Here is a 12,045-nt window from a genome sequence, read left to right on the forward strand (position 1 = left end):
CGAGCCATGTATACACTCCTACTCCCGACCGCCCAGTTGGCTGCGGTGGCCCTTTGGAGCAGCTGTAGTGTTCAGTAAGCCGTGAGATCTGGGGTTTACACCCAGGCTCTGCCGCCCGCTGGCGGTGTACATCGTGACCAAGTCACTTCAGTTCTCTGAACCTGTTTTCTCCTCTTTACCCTCGAGATACTACCTCGCAGGGTTGTAGAGACGGCATATTGTCAGTTGTAAACTACACTCCCTCGTCTTTACCCCTAGCTCTGTCCCCCGTGCCTTGTGTGAGGAACATCGTAGGTGCTCCCAAATAGTTGGGATATGAATTAAAGTACGTGTGCATTTTAAAAATTATTTCCTAATTTTTCGTGAAAAACATGGGGGGATGTCTCTCTTGTTCTTCCTTCAGGTCGGCTGAGGACTCCAGTAATTCCCTTCAACCGGATCTTAGTTTCATAAATAATTTTCTCAAGCCAGAGAAGCTAGCAAAGGCAGAGAAGAGGTTTAAAGAAGAGGCAGTAGTGGAAATGATGAAGCTAGACAAGCAAATCAAAAAAACTCAAATCCGACTAGAACCGTTAGTGGAGGAAACCAAGCAGCTGCTGGCGGAAAACGTACGTGTCGAGGAGGAAAACCAGTTCTTTCTGGAATACCTGACCAAGCAAACAAAGGAGTCTAGACAGCGAACCGAGAAGCTGTGGAACTACTGTTCACCACAAAGTGGGCAGATTGAACAAAGGAGACGAGAATTAACCTCCAAATATGCAGGAAAAAATTCAGCGCTTAAAACAGAGCTCTTGCAGAAAGAAAAGATCGTATGCAATTTGAATAAGCAGTTGGAGGCAATGAGGGACGTTTCGATAGTAAAGGAGAAACAGGAGAGAGAAATTCAGACACTACAGCAGGAGATAAAGAAAACCCTCGCTGAGACAGCTGCAAAGAAACAGGCCATGCTGGTCCAGTTCTTCCAGGATAAAGCACTACTGGAGGCACAACGGAGTGAGCTACATGCAAGGCAGCTGGGAAAGAGACCAACAAAGGAGCTGAAGAGCAAGAACGAGGCATTGGAGAGGGCAGCAAAGCAGTACACTTCTGAGTTCCACAGTAGCATTGACAGACAACACCAGCAGTTACAGAAGAAACTACCACAGCTAGTTCAGAAAGGCCAGAAGTTGGAGGCTACTCACAGCCGTTTAAAAAAGCAGCAGCAGCAGCTGCAGCAAGATCAGTGGTACCTAGAGTGCTTAAGCTGGGGGAGGAAACGGCTGCAAGAAAGGCCTAATCCGTGCCCAAAAGGACAAGGTGCTCCAAAGACCATACTGAACCCTGCCCTAGGCACCAAATCAAGGACACACCCAAAGTAATTCCTAAAATAACACGAAGTCAGGAATGGAGCAAGGGTTCTTAGGTGCTACGTAACATAAACCAGGTTAGGAAGGCTTGGGGATCTCAGGGTGCTGTGGTTAAATATCCATCGTGACGTGTTAGTGTGAAGCATTAGGTACTCTTCTCCAGCAGTACTGCTAGATTATTTGTGGGACTGGCTTCCCTTAAAGTTAGCTTTTTCTTTAATTAGCTCTTGGTAATAAATGGGCTGTTCCTCACACCTCCAGATAACCCAGTACCATTTGTCAAAAACCCCGAAACTACCTCAAGAAAACCACCTTGAGGGCTTCCCTGGTGGCGCAGTGGTTGAGAGTCCGCCTGCCGATGCAGGGGACACGGGTTCGTGCCCCGGTCCGGGAGGTTCCCACATGCCGCAGAGCGGTTGGGCCCGTGAGCCATGGCCGCCGAGCCTGCGCTTGCGGAGCTCAGGGTTGCATCAGACCGAAACTCTCCGGACCACCCAGTTCCAGAAACTGACCTGGAGACTTTCCGGACCACCCAGTTCTAGGAACTGACCTGGGGTCCTTTCACCCGGCCCAGCCTTCCCGCCTTTTGAGGGGCGGGACTAGCGGTCCCAAGACTGATGTAACCGGCACCAGATATTGCCACGATACCCGAAGAGACCACCAAATAAGGAATACCCTGCGCCCTCCCAGATTCACCACACCCCTTTCCCTTCTTCCCCTATAAAATCTTGCCCAACCCTCGCCCGGGTGCGACTTCTCTGGCCCCTTTCTCTCGGACCAGTGAACCTCGCCGGGGAGCGCCCCCTAACAAAGCTCACTTGAAGCATTCCTCTGTTTCGCGATGCCGTTTAAGATCCGACCTTACAAAAACCACCTTGAGGAAGTGACAGGAAAATAGTTGTGTGGTGTGTTTCACCTAGCTAAGTTAGGTTTCTTTATAGAAAAAGCCCCCTGAAGAATAGCATTTCAGATTGTTATATTCTGCTTTCTGCTCTGTAAACAACCAATGTCCATGTATCCTCACTTCTTTGGCCACCTTAGCACACAGTGTTTTTAAGCTCTTTGTAAAGTTTGTGCTGGTGATCAGGTAGCTGCTTCTACAGTTTTCTCATGATTGAAAAACTCTTTAATAGCAAGTGTAATAAGCCTTAGGCAGAGTAACCTTCTGTCTGATGCTCAGCCCATACCATTTTTGCTTTGTGTAAACTGTGTGAAGGGAAGAGAAGATAGAGGTATGTATACCTGGTCAGTTTTCTGTGGAGAAATACCTCTAGCCTGAATGAGGTGACTGAGTGCTTCTGCCTGTTTTAGGAAAATGTATCAAAAGAAAGTTTTCATATATTTGGAGAACTTTCTAAAGAGTCTTTTGCCATCTCTTTCCCAGGCAACATCCTCAATTTCTAAGATGACAAAGATGACTGAAGTTTCGATAGAGTGAGCACTTTAGCTTTAGGTCACTTATTACGTTTTTACTGCATAAGCACTTCCTAGTCCTTGAAATGCGTTTTGTTATTCATGTGTACCCTCTTTATGCCCCTTCAGTAGAACTAGGAGTAGTATTTTAAATTAATATAGACTTTTAGGGTAGTTATATTTTTGGCACTTAGGACATACTGATGGTTAGATCGGGGATTTCTTTGAATGCTGAATCCTGGTACAGAAATATAGCCTGATATTTTAATGTTGCTCCTTTATGGTAAAACAGAATCAACTTAATATTTTCAAGAAATTGTCAGTGATGAAAAAGTTCATAATGGCTTTCCCAGATTTCAGTTTTATTCATATGTAAAATGAATTCTTGTACAATTAGATTCAGAAAAGGATTCTGACTCAATGTGCCTTAACTTCTAGCTTTAACAACTTTTCTGTTAAATGTGTAATGTCTCGGTTCTTAAAATTTTGTTGTTATTGAAAATAAACTCAGGTTATAATATACCCACTGATTTCATTATTGTTCCAATGTAATGTACCTTCTACTTACCTCTTCTCACGTCTTACCAACTCTGCATGTCTTCTTCATACTAGTGTGCACATAATAAAAATGCAGTTTTAGTGCACAAAGTAGAATGTTAGGTAGCACATAGTTGCCTTAACCTGAATAGTTCTATTCAGTGGAGCTGAAAATACAGAGAGCCTGTTTAAAAACATGGTATCCAAGACACACTCGAAACCGTTATTCTCTGTCGATGCAAAAACCATAGGAAGATATAAAACTAAGGATAAGGAGCTGGAAAGAGGGATGGGTAATCTTATTACTCTGCTGTTAATTCCCCCTCCTGCCAGTGCTGTCCAGATGAATTAATTCAGGAGTGAATAACTTCCACCCTGTCTCAGTTTATTTTGAATTCCTCATCCCAGATAATGGATCTGATCTGGTGTACTGCTTCTGGCTGTCCCTTTGTGAGGCCTCTGAGGGCTTGAAAACTTTAAAAGGGTGAGTCATCTGACAAAGCAGCAGTCACCAGCCTTTTTGGCACGAGGGACCGGTTTCCGTGGAAGACAATTTTTCCACGGACGGGGGTGGGATTGGGGGGGGGAGGGGAGGGCTCAGGCGGTAATGCAAGCGATGGGCAGCAGCAGATGAAGCTTCGCTCGCTCGCCCGCCCGCTGCTCACCTCCTGCTGTGCGGCCCAGTTCCTAACAGGCCGTGGACCGGTCTGCAGCCCAGGGGCTGGGGACTCCCGTTGATAAAGGCCCTTAGAAATTCCCGTCAGCAGGCCAGCAGTAGGTTGGCCAACTAGGATCTCAGTCTACTTTTTGTCTGCTTTCCTATGCTGGAAAGAGGGTGATGTTACAGAAAGTGCATTTAGATGGAAAAGACCTCTGAGGTGAAATTTAGGTTAAGACTTGAACAATGACATGAAGCCTGATGTACAAAAATTGGGGAAGACGACATTCCGGACAGAGGGAACAGTGAATGCAAAGGCCCTAAGATGGGAAGGAGTTTAGTAGGATTAAAGAGTTAGTGTGGCTAAGTGTAGCTGGGGAATGGCAGTGAACACGGACAGAGCAGAGGCGGATGAGGCTAAAAAGGTTAATAGAGTAGGCAGGCCTTGTAGGACAAGGTAAAGGGGATGACTTTTATTCTAAGTGCATTGGGAAATCACTAGGCTTTAAGCAAGTGAACGAGTTTACAGTATAAAAACTCACTACAGCAGTATGCGGCGTGTACCAAGCCAGTGAAAAGCAGAAGGAGTCCAGTTAGGAAGCTCTTGAAAAGGCAAGAGGTGATGACTGTTCGGAATGGAATGGCAAACATGGAGGTGAACAGAAGACATGGGGGGGAGCTGATTCTTAGTGTGAGGGGAAGAGGAAGCAGAAGTAAAATCCCTAAACTGTTCTTTCTGAAGAAGGAGGTGGGCAGAGTATTTTTTCTTTCTTGTTTGTGTAAACTTTTTCTTTTTGGCCACAACATGCGGCTTGCAGGATCTTTCTTCCCAGACCAGGGATTGAACCTATGCCCCCTGCAGTGGAAGCACGGAGTCTTAACCACTGGACCACCAGGGAAGTGCCTGAACTGATTTTTTAAGTGAAGCATTTCAGACATAGCAAAAAATATAGAAAAGTATAACAAATTCACTATCCATTTGAAAAAATAAGAACTTACCATTCACTTGTCCCTCTGGATCCCAGAACCATTATCTAAAGTTGATGTTTATCACGCCTGTGCATGTTTTCCTGCTATCTTTTCTATATTTTATTAAAATATATTTATAGGTACTATATTTATAGAGTCTATATACTTTTATTTCTATATATCCATAAACGATAGAGCATTGTTTTTCCATGTTTTTAAACCTTCCACAGATGGGACTCTTGATGTATTCTATAACTTGCTTTTCCCAGACTTTATTTTGGAGCTGTATTCATGATGATACAAGAAGACCTGGTTCTTGGGATAGTGTTAAAGGGGTAAGGTTACCTGACTGAAATGGAAAATCCAGCCCGTCCTGCATGGTGCTGCAGAGGGGCAGCCCCATCCACCATCTCAGTTCACATCTGGTGGTATCACCCCCCACCTGACACTCCCCTAGCTGTCCCCGTTGCCTTAGGAAGAAATCCACTACCTCGAGTGGCATGCAGAGACCCAGATCCTCTCCCCCAATGACTTACCCACTGAGTCACGTAAAGGTTTTGTGTCTCTTGGTTGAATGAATCAGTTGTTTTAAAGAGATGTGAGGAAAAAGGTGCTTTAAAACCTGCTATTAAACAAATGCTAAGTTTTTTTTTAAAGAAGACCTGGTTCTTTTGACAGCTGTATAGTATTCCTCAGGATGACTACCACAACTTACCCATTTTCTCCAGATAATGGACAAGTAGGTTATATAAGAGACTAGGCTCAGGAAGAGACCCAAGATTATATCATGACTCAAAGAAAAGACATTTATTTTTTGCTCATACAGTAGTCTCAGATAGATCATCCTGATTGGCAAATAGTCTTTCTTGGGGTCATTCAGGGAATAGGTATCTTCCATGTTATGGTCTACCATGCCCTAGAGCTGCCTTATCAACTGCATCTAGCCAGAAGAAGGGGAAAGAAAGCATGGAGGTACACTCGCTCTCTTAAAAGTCCTGGCATGGAATTGACACACATCACTTGCACTCACATTCCACCAGAGAGAAGTTAGTTAGCTACCCCATCACTACAGGGGAATTGGCTGGAGGGCTGGAAGTGTAGTCTAGCCATTTCTCCTATAATCCTATAACTCTGCAAGGTAAAGCCAATTTTGCTGGACAGCCAGTAGTCTCTGGTACAGGGTGTTTCCAGTACATATTGGCAGTTAGACTGCAACATCATTCTTGTAGATGTCTAGTAGAACACCTGACCAGTAGTTTGTATAGCCGTAGGAGTGAAATTACTGAGTCTCAGGGCATATCTTCAATTTTAAGAGATCCTGCCAATTAGTTTTTAAATTGATTGTACCAATGTCCATTCCAAAGTGCAGGGAGTTCACATTGCTCCAAAATCTAGCTAGACCTGATACCGTTCAACTTCAATAAATATTATTCTAATGAATTTGGTTAAAAAACTTAAAGATTCAATTAATATATTTAGGATCATCTCTAGTGAGTCCTGCTGATCCCTGGCTCAGACAGGAAAAATAAAAGGATCACCTGCAAGGGCCCTGGATGAGACTGGACAAGTTTAATCTCAAACCAATTACAGGCACACATCTGTTATTGGGGGTTTGGGTGTAGACCACCACAATAAAGTAAATTTCACAATAAAGCAAGTCACATGAATTTTTCAGTTTCCCACTGCATATAAAAGGTATGTTTATATTATATTGTAGTCTATTTAAAGTGTGCAATACCATTATGTCTAAAACAACAATGTACATACTTCAATTAAAATCGGTATCTGTAAGGGGAAGAGCAATAAAGCAAGGTATGAGTGGATTCATTTGAACCAGCATATTTCAGGACCTAAAGAACTACTGACACAACTGTACGTGTTACTTCTTCCAAACTCATTCCCATCTCTAGTCGTTATCTTCCCCAGACACACTGTGTCAGCAAGGAGACAGGTAGCACGCTGGAGTCAATGAACAATGGAAAACATCATTCTAACACAGAGTCATTTATTTTTCTTGCCATTGCCAAACATTCCCCAAGTCTTACTCACCAGAAATTAACAGAGCTTCTCCATTTTCCTCCCTGACAATCCTCATGTACGGAAAGGGCTTTAAGGGAGCAACTGCCAATGACAATGTCGAGTGGACAGACCATGTCCTTCCCTTGTTGCAAAACTACCCGTTCTGGCAGTATCCCAATCAGGTTTCAATGCTCCCATGTTTGAAAGTGGTCTTCACAAAAGCCCACATTTTAAGGCTATATGGAGGAGCACAGAGAACAGAGTTAAAAGTGGTAACAGCCTTTCAGAATTTGAAAAGGCAGTATTGGTCCATATTAGGGTTAAGGGTCCCTGGCTTTTTATGTGGCGTAAGCCACAAAAACTGGCAAGAATACAGAAGACCAATATTTATGGAAAAGGGGAAGAGAAACCAGGAATACAACAACAGAGCTGCTCTAACCAATGCTCCAGGGAAAGCCAGCCTCAAAGAGAAACAGCCTAACAGATACTTTCAGGTAGGCATGAGGTTCAGAAAAAGAACTTTTCTTTCCAACTCCAGATAAATATCTACACCTGGTGTCAAAGTCGCAGGTCATAAAAGGGACAGAACACAACGTCTAAAAAAGAAGGTAGAGGACAATATTCTCAGAAAATTCAAAGAGACAGACTTTGGCTAAAGGGAGATACGAGGACTTAGACTGCAGACTAACAAGTCAGGTCAAGTCCAGGGGAGAAGGAATGTGCACCTTGGCTACCAATCTTCACAGGAGTACCAGCAATATTAGGGTTCTGTGTCAAACATCAGGAGCAAAAGGGTTTATTTCTCTCTCAATCCTCAAAACTTCAGGAGCAAGACAAGCTGTAGGAGGGCACTGGTCATAGCAACAGATGAGGCCTCACACCCAGGGAAGTTGAGGCGGTATTTATTTTTGCTGCTACTTTCTTCCTTCCAGTCATTTTAAGTGTGGGACACATTCCTCCTAGGGCTGCATTTCATGTGTGTGGGTCTAGTTACTTACTGCCACCTGGGACAAACAAAGCATTTCCTAGGAAAACCTGTGTCCGGAGGGTCTAGCTTTTTTATTCTAAATCTATTTTCTCACTTTCAATCCTAAAACCATATTGAGACAACAAACAGCCTCCATAAATTCTGTCACCCAGACGGGGGAACCTTATTAAAGGAGTGACAACAGTTCTAGGTTCTAGGCTTGTTATATCACAAATACAAAATGATCAATCAGTATGGTTTTAAAAAGTTAGTTTGGAATTGTTTTATAAGATGATGGAGTGACTACGAAATCAATGGAGCTTCCAAGAACGTTCTACACCCCAGTATGGAAAGGATAATCAAACAGGTTTCTTAGTCTTGTACGGGGCAAGAAGGGCCTATAGTGGGCCTTAAGGAGGAGCTCTTTGGGCAAGATAAGAGAAAAATAGGAGGACTCCAATGAGAATAGCAGGAAAATCTACCAAAAAGGAGATGGGGGTGGGGGTGGGTGGAGGGTCCACATGAATCAATAGGGAAAACACTGAAATTTACACAGGAGGAAGGAGCTGAGAGTGCCACAGCCTTACACAAACAGCTGAAAGAGTAAATTTCTCTTCACTTGGCCCCTGTGACTCAGGCCTCTCCACACAGGTCCCTGTGACCACAGCATCCCATCCACTCTCCCAGGAGTGCTTTCACACTGACTGCCTATTTCTTTCCTCGTTTATGATTCGTCTTTGGGGGCTTGACTTTCTGGAACTGTGTTGGCACTGGCTCCTGCTCTGGTTCTTTGCAGGATGTTGCCACGAGCAGTTCCTCATGACTCCTCCTCTGATCCTTCCCTACTCTAAGACTCAGCTCTGTCTCAGGAAGCTCCATGCCAGGCTGCTGCCGCCTTCTTAGAGACCTTCGGCTCCTGTGCTGCTGCCTCCGCTTTTCTTCTTCTTGCTGTCGCTGTTTTATCTTCATCAGCTTCTCAAAGCTTTTGGTCGTTGTTGGGTTTACAACAAACCAATCCTACAGAGGCAAAACAGAAACATCATCCAGTCAAAATATAGTGCACTAGGAAGTGGTATGGGAAGATTTTTTTTAAAGGCGTGATTAGGACAGAACACAGTAAAAAAGAAACAGATATGGAACCAGAACTTAGAACTGTGTCTTTTAAACTGGAGAAATTCAGTACAGAGCAGTCATTACAAGCATTTCTTGTGTAAGACATGATTTCGGGTACTACAATAAGTGACCTAGGAAGTCTGATTACTTAGCATGATCCCACCCACTCCTCTCCTTTTAAAAATCTTCTCATGAGATGTAAAGCACTGAGCCATAGGAGATTTTTATTGCATGACAGTGTAGTGGTTAAGAGCATGAATTTTGCAGCCAGACCACCTGGGCGCAAATCCTAGCTCTGTTTCTAGCCATGTGACCATCAGAAAATTACTTAACCTCTCTGAGTCTCAGCTTAAAAAATTAAGGGTTAGGGACTTCCCTGGTGGCGCAGTGGTTAAGAATCCGCCTGCTAAGGCAGGGGACATGGGTTCGAGCCTTGGTCCGGGAAGATCCCACATGCCGCGGAGCAACTAAGCCCGTGCGTCACAACTACTGAGCCTGCAATCTAGATAGAGCCCGTGTGCCACAACTACTGAGCCCACATGCTGCAACTACTGAACCCCAGGAGTCTAGAGCCCATGCTCCTCAACAAGAGAAGCCACCGCAATGAGAAGCCCGCATACAGCTCTCCGCAACAAGAGAAAGCCTGCGTGCAGCAACGAAGACTGAATGCAGCCAAAAAAATAAAATTTTTTAAAAAGTGAGGCAGAAAGGGAGGAACAAGGTAAACATGTTTAACACCACAGGATTTCATAAATACAGGCATAAATTATTGAACAAATACTTGGGAGCAAGTCTCAAACTAAGTGAAATGTGTTGGTTCCAACTTTTGAAACAGAAACTGGAGAAACAAGTGAACTATACAAAGGCCAGATTTTGTCAGGAGATAATTATCTTTCAAATACTTCCCAAAGCATAAAAAGGTAATATTATTAAAAAAAAAAAAACTGCCTTCCTGAAGAAATCTCAGATATGGAAAGGGATTCCCAAAGCTTCAACCAGTAAAGCAACAGGAACCACAATGGATGACACTAACTAAAGCCCACACTGCTAAGAACTATTGCATCTGAGGGCAGAGGACAGCCGCAGGCGCTTGCTATTTTTCCTCACCAGGCAACAACAGTACCTGCAGTAAAATATTCCAAGAGAATGCACACTCTACTCCTTGAGCTTTTGCAATAGGGTATTTAATTATATAGTAGACAATTTCTCTGTCCACCTGGACTCCTAAAAACTTTCCCCAAGAGAAAACTCATGACCTTCTGAACTTAAAGCATTTTTAACAGAATTTTTTAATTTTGAAAATTTACAAACTTTCCAGAAAAGTTACAATAGTTCAATGAACACCTAGATTGACCATGGTTAATCTCTCTTCCCCTCCGTCTCTCCCTTCTTCCCTCCCTCCCTCCCTCCCTTCCTCTAAACCATTCACAATTTAGCTACAGACATGATACTTCATCCCTAAAAACATCATCATGTATCTGCCTAAGAACAAGCACATTCCCCTGCATAACTACAATACAATTATCACATTTTGGAATATTAACATTGACACATTACTATTACTTAGTAGTACAGCTAGTATTCAAATTGCCTCAATTGTCTCAATAACATCTTTTACATTGTTTCTATATGGTATTTCAACAATATTCAAAACAGGCTGCTCAAAGATGTTGGAATACCAGAAAACAGGAGCATAGACATTGCTGTGAAACAAGAATTCCAAAGGTGTAAATGCAGCCTGGTTCCCAAATGTCTGATTTAATTGGACTTAAGATAATTAGAAGAGTCAGGGATGCTCACACCCACAGTGATTTTAAATGCTTTCACAGAAAAATACTATTACAGGTCTAATTTTAGGAAGGTTTCTTTTTTTTTTTTTGTGGTATGTGGGCCTCTCACTGTTGTGGCCTCTCCCGTTGCAGAGCACAGGCTCCGGACGCGCAGGCTCAGCGGCCATGGCTCACGGGCCCAGCCGCTCCGCGGCATGTGGGATCTTCCCGGACCGGGGCACGAACCCGCATCCCCTGCATCAGCAGGCGGACTCTCAACCACTGCGCCACCAAGGAAGCCCTAGGAAGTTTTTAAACTCTAATGTAGACCCTTTAGTCTCTCTGACAGTCTTAGCCTATAATAACAGGCACAAAATTCACATCCCTTGTGGCATATTCATGGGGTCCACAAGATTATAAAAACACTGTGGGAAAGGAGAAACCTCACCTCAGCATGGACAGAGTTGATGTGATACTTGACACCACTCTCTGACACAAATTCTTTTTGACATAGAAGACACCTGTATTTTCCAGCCACAAAGGTTCCCTATTTTCAAGAAAGAAAGAAAGAAAGAAAGAGAGAGAAGGGTAAATTCAGGAACACATACCTGGGCAACAGGTAGGGACTGTCAGAGATGAAAAGAGGAGATACTACTTCAGCAAAGAGGGAAGAAAATCCGAGACATCACTATATTTAGGAAAACAAGTTTGGGCATACTATCACCATAATACATCTATCCTAACGTAATTCTATACCAAACACTGACCCCACTGACCCTCCCCAACACAACCTGAAGTTCCCCTAATTTTATTATGTAACATGTCACATTTTTCTATCTTCCCTTATGTCTTCCACTTCACTTCCAGGTTCTCTTGGTTCCTCCCCTCAAATGATCAAACTCCTTAACTTCAATGAGGCACCAATGTGCAATTCTTCCCACTAGAATCAATCCACTGCTGCAGAGTGTCTTAGGAATCCAGAATTAGAAGAGTACCCTCCATAAGATCTAGCTGAATGACTCAGAAACTAGGATCAAGATGACAAACTCCTAAGCATTCCTGGACAGATCTGGTTTGGATGTCTCCAACTCCCTTGTTGCCTTGATTGAGGCTTCTCTCCGCTCCTGAAGCTTCGGGTTTCCATGGTGCTTATTTTGTGTGAGGAGATACTTCTGAATGGGAATGGAAAGTGGCAGCAATCCCCATGACTGGTAGGTTGCAGGGCACCAGGGTCAACATGGAGAAGATTCAGTG

The 12,045-nt window shown here is 43.6% G+C and overlaps 2 protein-coding genes across 6 annotated transcripts in view; one reads left to right on the forward strand and one right to left on the reverse strand.

Moving 5' to 3' along the window:
- Positions 1-371: 371 nt before the first annotated feature.
- Positions 372-1,358, forward strand: CCDC121 (coiled-coil domain containing 121; the record flags this gene model as incomplete). Its single annotated transcript, XM_079720720.1, has 1 exon — positions 372-1,358. The coding sequence occupies one exon, from the start codon at positions 372-374 to the stop codon at positions 1,356-1,358; it is 987 nt and encodes a 328-aa protein (XP_079576846.1).
- Positions 1,359-8,617: 7,259 nt separating this feature from the next.
- ZNF512 (zinc finger protein 512) overlaps positions 8,618-12,045 on the reverse strand; it is a gene marked incomplete at both ends in the record, with an annotated part of 32,983 nt that continues 29,555 nt past the window's right edge. For all 5 annotated transcript variants that reach the window (XM_079721230.1, XM_079721229.1, XM_079721228.1 and 2 more), the window contains 2 exons: positions 8,618-8,926; positions 11,240-11,338. In XM_079721230.1, the coding sequence (XP_079577356.1) occupies positions 8,618-8,926; positions 11,240-11,338 (408 nt within the window). The remainder of the gene's footprint in view (positions 8,927-11,239; positions 11,339-12,045) is intronic.

This window comes from Hyperoodon ampullatus (genome assembly GCF_949752795.1).
Source record: "Hyperoodon ampullatus genome assembly, chromosome: 15".
Taxonomy (NCBI): Eukaryota; Metazoa; Chordata; class Mammalia; order Artiodactyla; family Ziphiidae; genus Hyperoodon; species Hyperoodon ampullatus.